The sequence below is a fragment of the Sinohyriopsis cumingii genome, chromosome 7 (genome assembly GCF_028554795.1).
Source record: "Sinohyriopsis cumingii isolate HCF-2022 chromosome 7, ASM2855479v2, whole genome shotgun sequence".
Lineage (NCBI taxonomy): Eukaryota > Metazoa > Mollusca > Bivalvia > Unionida > Unionidae > Sinohyriopsis > Sinohyriopsis cumingii.
The window spans coordinates 55,759,753-55,772,778 of NC_142967.1; the positions used below are offsets into that span (position 1 = coordinate 55,759,753).

The following is a 13,026-nucleotide window of genomic DNA, read 5'->3' on the forward strand; positions in this document are numbered from 1 at the left end:
GTTTGCCTTGCCCTAGGGCCGGCCCTGGTCATGAGGTTATAGTGACTGAGGCAAACATTGTGTGACGTCACATAACGTCTGCGATTGGCAATTGGAACTCGAGCGTTTATCTTTAGGATTCGTCGTTGCATCCACACATCTGATTTGCTGCTTGATAATTTAAAGTTAATAATTGGTTTGGTGGTTTATTGCACAGCAACACAGATAGGTGATTTGGTGAGTTTGGAGAATATATCATTCTTGAGAAAACACTCCAGTTGCCTACCCGGGCTGATGGTAGGATTCCAACCCACCCCACCCTCCATCAATGTGAGAAACTTTGACTGGCCCGAACATGACAAATAGTCTATTAAAGACGGTTCGCTTCGATCGAAAACGATCAACACAACCTCAGCGTAAAAGAAAGGAAAACAGATATCGTTCCCTGTACGGGGAAATTTATCGGATTACATTATGCCCCACGTTAATCTACTGCCTGCCATTTGCCTTAATCATTACAATGATAATGCTATTTCTCCTAAGCGGTACAATGACAAAACATTATATTTCCCCTAAGCGGTGCAATTACATGCCATGCTATTTCCACTAAGCTGTGCAATTACATTCGATGCTATTTCTCCTAAGCGGTGCAATGACATAACGGGATATTTTCGACTAAGCAGTGCAATTACACGCCATGCTATTTCCACTAAGCGGTGCAATTACACACCATGCTATTACCACGAAGCTGTGCAGTTACCCATGATATTTACTCTAAGCGCTGCAATTACACAACATGTGCATTCCCCATATCGTTGCAGCTACACACCACATGCTATTTTCACTAAGCGCTACAATTACAAACCAAGCTATTTTCCTTTGAGCGCCGCAATCACACGCCATACTATCTCTCCGAAGAGCTGAATTTAAAAAAGAACACTATTTCCCTTTAGAGCTTCAATTAAACACTAGAATATCTTCCCTAAGCTCTGCAAATACATACCATTATATTTCTCATTGTCGGTGGAAGTGCACACTATACTATCTTCCCTAAGCACAGAAATTACACACCATATTTCTCATTATCGCCGCAATTACATACCATACTATCTCCCCCATTTCTCCATAGCGTTGCCATGATAACGAGCCAATTTGACATTTATATGTATTTTTTTCGGTATTTTGCTGTGTAAACATGCAGTTCGGGAACTGTCAGCAAGCGTGATTATACATATATGATTTAATAAAATCAATCAATAGTACATAATTGATGTCAGACGTTATTATGCTGTGCATTCTAAATAATGTCAAATGCTTCAGAACTGTGATTAGATGAGAATCGGCATGTTGCACTCAAAATGGAAAATGTCTGTTGAGCGCCCTTCTTCAAGACCATACAGATAATGCACAAGAAAATTGAAATCGCCATGATGCACATCTAACCCACATCAGCAGAAAGAAATCATATAAAAGTATACAATAATATTTCAATTTAAAAAAGATTAAAAAATGGGCATGGGCATGAAATTAAATGCAATCTACCGCTTCAAATCCATACTAAAGCGGAATGTCGACAGTCAAGATCACATTGTTTACTAATTCACAGACAATGTAACATTTAAATGATTTGTTTAATTTAGTATCCAATTCATTGGATATTAACAGAAAACAGTACTGTCCCAATATCTCCCAGTGACAGGTAATGTTAGGATGCATGTGCATTCCTGCAGAGAATTTAATGACTCAGTGCGGAATTCATTCAACATTGTTATAGACAGTGAATGATGCCCAGTGGGATACGAAATGACTAAAATGAGAATTATTATTTACAAATGGGTTAGTTACCTGAATTGACATTTAAAATATAAAGCTTCCATCCGATGCAGAAGCTTGGTGTCTCAGCAAAGCTGGTCCGGACGGATTGCTTAGAAAAATACAAAAGATTGGGCTTAAAAAAATTAGCAGCAGTGAGCTTTTGATGTTTATCATACAAAATCTGGGTATAACGAGTGCAAAAATCCAACAAAAGCAAGTTTTGTCAGCCGTTGTTACTGTGTAGGGTGACTGTGTTTTACATCGTTTGTAAAACGCTGATTAAATGACTAAAAATGTCTTTAAAACTGATGAAGAAGGATAAAAATTAAAGCAAGAAATGCATCACTAGCAGTGTTCATAACTAGCCAGTACGTATCCTTCTTCGATTCGGACATTAATTTTGCTGTGAAGTAATTTATATATTGTCATGTGGTGCTGAACTACAACTTAATGACATTTTTTTTAATTAGATAGGCTAATTTAATTTAAGAGGTTTTAAATATGGGTGAATGTGACCTACTCTGTATTCCCGATTCAATAAGAATGATATTCCTTATTTCAGATGAAGCGTTACAGTTTCGCCCTGTTTGCCTGCATACCGTGTCTTCTTGTAGGTAAGTGAACAGCATTATCTGAAGTTTGCTTACCTTATGCTTTTCTGTCTGTCTGTCTGTATGTATGGATATGTGTGTGTGTGTGTGCGTGTGTGTACGTGCGTATGTATGTATGTGTGTGCACGAGTGTGCGTGGGTGTGTATGTTTGTTTGTCTGTCTGTCTTCAGAAGAAATTTCATTCAGTTAATTTGTCATTATTACACAATAGAGGTGGGAACATAGGTTGACATTAATGACTTTACAGCACATTAAACATGTAATATATATATATATATATATATATATATATATATATATATATATATATATATATATATATATATATATATATATATATATATATATAAAATAAAGGAAACAATACATAAACACACGAGTGAGAGAACTCATTGCAAACGAGATATCTAAACAACGGGGGGAAAAAAGAAGTGGAATTATTTACATTCGACTGGAACGATTTAAATGGATTATCACACTGGCTCGCACTTGGAACACTTGTAAATAATTTATATGGTAGAAAAGAAATGGGTTCATTTCCCTAATATACTGAACAAGCATACTATCAGATTCATTTTCAAGTTCATTTGTTCTTCTGTCTGTCTGTCTGTCTGTCTGTCTTGTCTGTCTGTCTGTATGTATGTATGTATGTATGTATGTATGTATGTATGTATGTTTCATTTGGCCTGGAATTCAAAGAAACGATCAATTGTTATGAGCCAGGAGTGCTCATATGTAACGTAGAGAAAAATAAGCTCAAATTCAGTGGTAGCACTTCACACACTGACCATGCAAATATAAATAAATGCGAAAGGTACTTGCAATGTTTTATTAATAATGTTGAATATTTTGCTTTTATGTTGTTCATTCCGCAGTAAATGAGGTCCATTTTATTAAGTAATTCTCTGTAACAGTTTCCATTCATGTCCAGGTCATGGCATCTACAATTAATACGGATATAGCATTTTGTATCAATTATATATCTGTATTCCATAAATATTTCGCTATTATAATAATATAGACTCCTCTTTTTGCAAAATGCAAATTTTGAAATTTTTCAAAGACGCAGGAAGGTTTGCAGACATGTCTACACAAGTTCCATATAGAACAGATAGAACACAAAAGTAAAATTGAAATATAGCCTGCAAAAATGATGAAATTGGTTTTCTTTCCATTTTAGTCTTTGTTGTTGTCGTTGTTTACTTTTGTTTTTCGCGCACATCTGTTTCAAGCTATATGTAGATTCGCGATGTTTTGTTCTGCACTACAAAATTAAAATAAATTAATTTTCTTCAAAGCAATGTTGAGACTTCGTTCATTAGAGGTCTTAGTTTTCACTCATTATACCAGCAAATTATTTATATTTAATAACCGTATACAATTTAATAATTATTTATATTTAATAACCGTATACAATTTAATAATTATTTCTGTTGTATCTTCAACAGCGAGTGAGAATTATAGCAGTCCAAAAACATATTTCCTGTATAGAGATATGGTCACGTGGTCTAAAGCCGAAATCACGTGCATGTCGGCAGGATGGCATCTCGGAAGAATTCAAACATTGGCAACTATTCCGGATCTTGGATTTCAGGATTACTCCGGAAGCAAGTGAGCTCTAATTAGCAGAAACACTATATATAAAAAGGACCAGGTTCTCACCGTTTCATCTATAACAGTGGTTCCCAACCATTTTTGGGCCGCGACCTCTAAAAAAATAGTTTTTATGAGCCCCATGACCCCGTCTCCACACTTTGATACGCTTTGCCACCCTAAACCCCCCACAAAAAACATGACGACCCTCCAAAATTTGGGTCGCGACCTGGGGACTGGGTGAGTGTGTGATTTATATTTTTAAAGTAGTTTAAAGAATTTTAGTCGTATCGCACCGAAAGTGACAGTTTTTAGTGATGTCTACCACTGGGGCATCATGCCGCAGACATGTGGCATCATGTCCAACCCAGTGACATTATTATGACACCAGGCCGACTGGTCCTAACACTAACCTCTTAATGCTGAGCGCCTAACGAGAGTGCCGAATAACCAAATAGGCAGAGTAGGCACCGGCCTAGGTGCCCCGCGACAACGGAAGAAAATAATATTGATAAAACGTTTTAGGAGATAGTTTAAGAGGAGGCCCCAAGATTTCTATTTCCTAAGGGCATCCACAGGGTTTAATTCAGCACTGCTAACGAGACAGCTGCTAGTACAATGTCTATAAGGCTTTGATATGACCCTGCCAGGGACCGAACGCGCGACCTTTCGTATCGGAGGCGGACGCTCTTAACACGAAGGCCACTGGAGCGATTATTTGTCGGTTGGGAACCACTGATCTATACAGAGTAAACTGCTTAAAAGCATTCGCAACTTCGAGGTCAGCCCTACCGATCGTACATCTAGTGTTTGGCCGGTAGTTGTCGTTCGGACCACCTCTATGATTTATGAAACAAAAGACTGACTGAGACATTGAGAATGCGTCGAATTTGTGTTCATTCGCAACGTCTCGGTTAATGCTACGGCCAGTGTAATGATAGAAAAAAGAGGTAGTCCGAATAGATTCCCTTTCGGTGGTGGTTATGGTGGTGGTGTTGTCTTTTCTTTTTCGAAAACATTTATCGGCGAAACAAAATGTATAACTTTTCTATAAATTACTGCGACGACATACAATTGAATGCCAATCTGATTAAAATCAGATCTCCGCTGTACGTGAAGATCTGACGACGAACGCGTAAGGGTCATGTTCTGGTAACCTTTGAATTAGTCAATGGAAATGCAGATTTAAAAAATCTGAAAATGAATCAAATCGTTCGGTACACATTCATGCTCTTCATCTACATTGCTCGGTCTCCAAACGCGAAGAAATAAGACTTGATTAGATTGATTGATAAAATTAGTGATTATAGTAATAACATTGATTACCAGAACATGACCCCTAAACGGTCTCTGTCTGAACTTTATTTATAACAGTGGAGATCTGATTTTAATAGACCGCTCCGGTGGTCTAGTGGATAAAGCGTCCGCCTCGGATGCGGGAGGTCGTGGGTGCGATCCCCGGCCAAGTCATATCAAAGACTTATAAAAATGGTACTAACAGCTACCTCGCTTGGCGTTCAGCATTGAGAGGTTAGTGTTAGGACTGGTCGGCCTGGTGTCAGGATAATGTAACTGGGTGGGACATGATGCTACATGTCTGCGGCATGATGCCCCAGTGCTAGACATCACTATAAACTGACATACTGCAGACATCATAGTGATATGACTGAAATATTTTAAAACTACGTTAAAATCCAAATCACACACACACTGATTTTAATCAGATTAAACTGAATGCTGGCTGATGCGGACCATGGCTAATTCGAATAAAATTATGGACTGATTCGGACCAAAATACGGACTGATTCGGACCATGGAGAATTTTATTTAAAAATACAATGGAGCACATATCCCTAAAATTTAGTTTAGTAGGTATTTCTGTTTTCGCAAACATATTAAAAGAATGTAAAATATTGATTTTCAGCTTTTAAATTTACTAAAGATAGTTCTAAGTTAATAGATGTGATTTGAAAATCAAACCAGTATGGCCAACGTTTTCAACAATATATACAATTCATTTAATTTGCCCCATGTTTTTAATGATTTCACACGTAAATCATGTTTTCTTCGCATTATAGTTACCCCAAAAATATTGTGTAAAAAGAAGGTATTGACGAATAAAGCAATATTAAAACTTACTTTACCTCTATCATTTAGTTTTGTTTTGTTTTAAGGGGTTTTTTTTGCAAGTAAAACTTCCAACCTGTAAACCAACATATTTTATTTTCATTCTAACATTTAAAAATGTCGCAGACATTAATGAACTTGAATATTTCATTAAAGTATTTATTAAATCAGTGATAAGATTGATTTCTGAAGAGATTTTATAGTATTAGCACATATGTAATATAATAACACTTCTATTTAACCAAATATCACACATTTAAAAAAAATATAACTATTTTGTTCTTTGTTCAAGAGTGGTATTAAATTAAGCAAACTGCGAAATGACAACAAAATTGCCTTAATTATGGCAGGATTGATCATGCCGTTTTTGTAAATCGATTGTCAGGAAATGTAAGTGGTATTGTTTGCAGTCAGGTTTATTAAGGGCGTATTGACCAACCAAGATATTAAACAGACGGTGATAATATGATGAGACAATTACATAGCTATTGATCAAATATAGTCATTCCTTTAAACACGGGGAAGACACGCTTTCGTCATCATTCTCAAACTCTTTCAAGAGAGATAGCACTTTCTCACCCAATAATTTCCTTTAAAGTAAAAAAGAACTCACTTCTGCAATACAGTTCACGCGCCAATGTTTACATGCGGTGCATTAATACAAATAAGTTAATTAGGACTGTGGCGTGACCGTGTCATCCGAAGTAGACAGTTTTTATGCGTATGCCAAACAAAATAACAAGATAAAACATTGCATATTATTGAGGTATTATCACATTCATCAGTTCCAATTTAGAAAATTATATTGTAAGTAATGAAACGATACTGGGCCCACACCTATGTTGTAGTGTATAGGCTATTGTTATAATGAAGTTACATGTAACATGAGTGTCCGTGCTTGGGTTATTCACGGGTAATTAGTGATCTGTGTCACTATCGTATATAACTCCTTTTCTTTGGAGGTGGTGAAACTGTTTGTGACATACTTGTGTTGTTCTTAATATTGATTGTAATATTACTCCCGTGTATAAAAGACCCTCCAAACACGGACCCTGGCGGATAGCCATGTGCTAAACTTTCAAGTTCCCGGGTTCTTTGAAAATTTAATTTTCTGTCTTGGAAATATGGCAAGTGCTACCGTGAGATTTGCTTATGGATTAATGTGTTGACGGATAAATGATTCCTTCTGACTGGTAAGTGTGTTATTTGTCATTAAATATTGTAGGTATATTTTTATTCAACTGGGGCAAAATGGAGATGCTTAACAATATTAGATTAAAACATGTTGACAACATATTTTCTGGCTGTTACTAATTCTTCGGTAGTTGTTAAGAGAGTTGAGAGGCTATGAAATGTATAGGTATATAGTCTATGTACATGGATCAGTGTTTTCTGTCATATATCATTTCACATAGCGTTGAGAATTTTATCCTATCTGTAGCAGTCATTTTTCAGGTCAGCGTCATTATATGTAGCTTACAGTATATAATTTATTTCACAGGAAGTATTTAAAACTAGTTACGTAGCTTTAGCTACATTCAATGACGCTGACCTGAAAATGTATTGTGTTAGGCCTGCATATTTGATAAAATTGACCATGCAGTGTGGAACGAACTAGCGTAATACCAAAAAGCTCTACACTGTATACGTGTGTGTCTTTGTCTCTCTCGAAATGTTTTTGTATGGTGTATTCTCAAGGATGGATTTACCTTAAATTACTATGTTTTTGTTATATATTTGTTGCTGTTGTTGTTTAATTTTAGAACAACTACGTTAGCCACAGCAGAAGACAGCAAGGTTTTTTTTGTTTTTTTAAAGTAGTTCTGAGCGCGTGAATATCTTGACTGAGACGACTGGTCTGAGATGACTAGACTGAGATAAGAAAAGTAAGGTTAACAAAACAGCTATATTTCTCTGTCGCATGGGTGAGAAAAAGAATCTACGTTGGGGTTTGGACCGAGACAAAGAAATCTCAGTCGCGTGGTTACAATATATGTCCTCCCCTTGGCAAGCCTCGTGGGGAGACAAATAATGTAACCCCTTGACTGGGATTTCCTTGTCTCGGTCCAAACCCCAACATAGATTCTATATGCTATTTATCACATAGTGGGTATAGCTTTCCTATAGTATGTGCAGTTTCATATTTTTTATATTACCACACGTTAAAATATCACTTTATGTGATTCTGATTGGTCCAAATAAGCCCATGAAATTATTATGCAGTAACCTCGTTACGGATTGGCTGGGATCGTGGGCAAACGTTTTTAACTCCGCCTTCTGGAATGTTTGATTTTGAATAAACATTTTGGGCGGCCATTTTTGAACTGGACTCGCGAAAAGAAATTGAGGAATAATTATTTCGGCTGTCTGAATATGGATATGTTACTCCCAAAGGGGTTTGTTATGTCATGTATAACAATATCATAACGAGAAAATTGGCGTAAAACTACAAGACAAGAACAACAATAACAAGTAAAACTAAGGGTATTGGCTTATTTGATGGCGGGGTGGGGGAGGGAGAGGCACACGCCATGTCGGTCTATTCTGCGCGTCGGGTAATTCTGCGCAACGATACGTCATTTCTGTAAACATTTGATCACGTGCTATTTTGGGTCAAAAATCCATTTTGTATCCAGTAAGAACAATCGCACATTAAGAAAAGTGATATTCATTAAGTGTACAAAAATATCCCACATTTGGACTCGAAATGCGCATAAAAATGTGATTTCTAAATGGCAACGTGAAGACCCACTCCATGATCTTCTTGAACCTGTAACCCCGAAAATTCCATTTACTATGCATCTTTTAGAATCATACAAATAAATACATTATATAAAAGATGGAATTGTGTACCTTAAAACAAAACTGTATTTTAATCCAAGTTTCCAATTTTGCAAGAAGTTGTCCCACACGTATAAAATCGTCTGCTACCCAATGTGTCTACTTGCCGCTAGAACATAAATTCTCAACAAATTCCCGGCGTATAGTCTGTTTCTAAATTCTGTATTAATTTTACCCCATCAACAAAACGTTGTAAACACATTACATCATATTCATTGTTGTTTCTCTTCCACGTAATAGCTTATTTTTCATAAAATGTTGAACTTTACTTTTTTACAAGATCGATTTAGTTTGCTTAATATCGCTCGCCATTTATTGGCATTTTTACGTCGAATTTTGTAAAACTAGCTACAAACCTGACCTAATTACTCGACTGAACTGCTGACATAAACAGTCCAAAGTAATATATTTCATTTCCATAGCTCGGTGGATAAACATTACATCTTTTCAAAGCTATGCGCAGAATAGGCCGACATATCGCGAGTCAGGAAAACAGGGTGGTGGTATCCTCTGTGTCCAAAATTAATATTATTTTGAACAGAATATTCTGGTGACAATTGCATCTTTTCAAATGGTAAGCATGGTTGTATTTTATTTTTGGCAATCGCTTGAATTCGGTATGCGTTTTGCTTCAATATTGGAAACGAAAACCTTAGGTGCGCAGAAATGCCCGACAGCAGTGTATATCTGTAACATAGAATCCACCGTATATACAGGCGTGGTTTAAACGTGAACTTACAGAAGTAAATAAACTCACCTCTGTTCACAGAAGAATTTGGACATAAATGGGTCTCCTAACTGACAGAACTTTATCCAAGCACGACATCTTTACGCAGTATATATTGGATGCAAATCCGACTCAAAAAGAAATTTATTTACGTCTTCTATATTTTCTTTTTTTTTTTTTTTGGAGGGTGCTCTCACCTGTTTGATTTTCTCATACCAGTTAGGGAGGCCCTCCTGCCCTACTTGTAAATGTTTGCTATATTGTATATTAGGTTGTGTGGTATATTTTGTTATGTTTCTGTATTTGTTTCTCGTATTTTTTATTTATTTTCGTATTTTTTAAATAAAAAATTTTTTTAATTTTTTTCTTCTTCTTCAATCTAAACATTATTTTTTTTTCCTAGAAGAAGAAAAAATTCTTCTGCCATCCTTGCATTTTCTTCTTTCTGCCTTCTTCTTTTCTTTTTCCTCCTAATTCTGTCCTTTTCTCTTTTTTGGTCTTAAGAAGTTTCTGTAATTGCCGTTGTTGAAAATTCGGGTATCTGCTCTTTCCTATTTTGTTCGCCTAGTGCCATTCTCTTTGATAATTGTCTTTCCGCATCTTGATCTTGTACACTAGTATGTTGCTTTTGTTTTACTATATCTCTATTCTCTGTCATTTGTCCTGCTGATTTTGTTGATGCTGTTGGTTCAAAGTTCGATTTCCCTGCTGTTTCAGTCTCTGTTGTTGTTGTTTGTGGGGCTTGTGCTTTTGTTGTTTCTGTTGTTTCCATTGTTGGTTATTTTGTCTCGTTTGCTGTTGGTCCACTTGTTGTTGTTGTTGTGAGTGATGTATTTGATCTCTCTGCCTGGTTGGTGTTTCTTGCTCTGGTTGTAATCCAGGTTGCTGTTGGTGTAATGGATTTATTATTTGTAGTAATCCTCGATTTTCCTCTCGTGCTTGCTGTATTTGTTCTGAGATTATAATTGATGATTGGGCTTGTAAATTTTTTTCTTTTCTTTTTTGCTGGTGCTGTTGACATTGTTGTTTTGGATATTGGAAATTTTGCAGTTTTGCTGTTGCTTGTTGTTCTTGTCTCTCTTGATTTTCTTTGAATTGTTCCTGTTGCCGTTCTACTTGTTGTCGTGGTTTCCATTGTTGGGGGTTTGGTTCTTTTATTTGCTCTTCTTATTGTCTTTGTTGTTGCTGTTGTACGTTCAAATACTGCAGATATCCTGTCACAAATGCATTGCAGTAAATGTGGGAATTTCTGCATCCAGTAATTCTATTTCCACATAAAAATCGCAACAATGTAATGTTTAGTTCTAAAAGTGACATTTTAGGGTAAACTTGTACTCTAGGCCTACTGTTTACCGTATCAAACAATGTGGCATCACACCTCATTGATGATTCTGTTTTAAAAAATGATTTTGTCGTTATAAAATGTTCTGTTTATTCGGATGGAAGCTTTTTCTTCGATTTATAGTTGTAAAAAAGTACAACTTACTTTTACAAGTTTAACCGGTTTTTTTTGGACTATATTTTATGCACATTAAATGAAAGGTGCAGCGTCTGTCAGAATGAACGAAATTATTCGTTCTTCTTTCTATCTAAATAATTTCCACTGAAATAAAAACTGTAATAAGAAGAATCTCAAATGGGTAATGATTTAATATTAAATTTATAAAACTCGTTGAATAATGGACATTATTCAACTCGTTTCATAAATTCAATATTAAATCGTTACCCATTTGAGATCCTCTATTTACGTTGTTTTTTTAAATGATTAATACGACGTCCATAAGATTAGTAGTATGATATTGACGTATGATGTATGATATTGACGTATGACGTATGATATTGAGGTATGATGTATGATATTGTATTCGACTAAAACACGAATTTGACCCCCCAAAACGGTTCCTTTTTTTCGGTATACAAATTTTTATATGGAGCTAACAGTATATAATAAGGTGTACAAAATATAAAATACTTTACACATAAAACTAGGAGACCAAAATTTCCATTCTGCATCCTTTTTCTTATGCACTGATAATCGTACATCGGTATTTCTTATGAGAAAATTTGTTTTGGAAATTCTAGCTCCAACTGAGGAATACGGGTCCCTGCGTCAAATTTGAACCGTAATATCCTCCCAACTTGAAACGTTTGCATAAAATTAATGTGACACTTTTCTTTATTTGACTGTTTTTAATGACTGCCAAAAATAAGTGTACCACTGTTTGTTGAAGGAAATCAAACATCCCTTAATGGTTACTAAATACAACTCATAGCTTTTGTTATCTTTCTTAGATCTATATATGTTATCTACATCGCCACAAAAGCAGTACGAAGATAAAATGTTACTTTATAAATAAAATGTAGTGCAAACATACATACATACATACATACATACATACATACATACATACATACAAACAAGCCATTGATGGGCTCCAGGTGGCCAAGTGGTCAAAGGCGCTCGCTTGTACAGATCACTGACATCTCACCTCTGTCCGCGCTGGTTCTAGTCTCTGGCTCGGCAAACGTGGTTATGTGAGAAAGCTTGCCAGAATCTTGCCCATGGGTAGGTGGTTCTTCCTCTGCCAAATATACTGGCCGCCATGTTTAGACCATCATGTACCGAAAACTGGCGCGAAACCCACAATATTAACAAGATAAGCCATTGGTTCTCATTTATGTAGCTATACGCTCCTTTCGCAGGGAGGGGTACATCTGGATAGGCTTAAGGAAATCCGGAGATGGTATCTGGATTTGGTCCGACGGCAGTAACTTGTCCTACACAAATTGGCGCTATTCCTACGGTTTGAACGAGCCCGGTACCGACGACTGTGCAGTGGCAACTGTATTATACCCTTTCTGGTGGATCGAAGTTCCATGCAATGAGACTCATCCTTTTATATGTGAGGAGGACAAAGGTACGTTTTTACACGTTTACGGAATTTATAATATGTGATTGCATTTCCTTTTTTTATTAATAATCAACATATTTGGGCACAGTCAGGCGTGTGTAGTAGTAGTAGTAGTAGTAGTAGTAGTAATTGAGAATAGATATGGTCAAAAGAGGTAATATTCTAAAATCAATGTAATTTCAGATTTCAGTGAAAACTATATGTATTTGCGGGGCCAGCCATGTGACCTTTATTGTTTACTGCAGATATGGTTTGCCTTGTATGATTCAGGAGACTATTTGTGGTATTCTGGATTTTAATTTCTAATGTGATTTTAGTTAATTTCATTCCATGCTTTGTTGCCTCTGCTGACATCAACACACGAAACTTCCTTAATATGCTTCAGCTAGGAAGAATAACGTTCTGCAAATAAATTATTAT

The 13,026-nt window shown here is 36.1% G+C and overlaps 1 protein-coding gene across 3 annotated transcripts in view; it reads left to right on the top strand.

Moving 5' to 3' along the window:
- LOC149795297 (snaclec jerdonibitin subunit beta-like) overlaps positions 1 to 13,026 on the top strand; it is an 86,397-nt gene that overhangs the window by 58,260 nt on the left and 15,111 nt on the right. For all 3 annotated transcript variants that reach the window (XM_089965028.1, XM_089965027.1, XM_089965026.1), the window contains 3 exons: positions 2,357 to 2,408; positions 3,855 to 4,017; positions 12,398 to 12,612. In XM_089965028.1, coding sequence (XP_089821154.1) covers positions 2,357 to 2,408; positions 3,855 to 4,017; positions 12,398 to 12,612 — 430 coding nt within the window. The remainder of the gene's footprint in view (positions 1 to 2,356; positions 2,409 to 3,854; positions 4,018 to 12,397; positions 12,613 to 13,026) is intronic.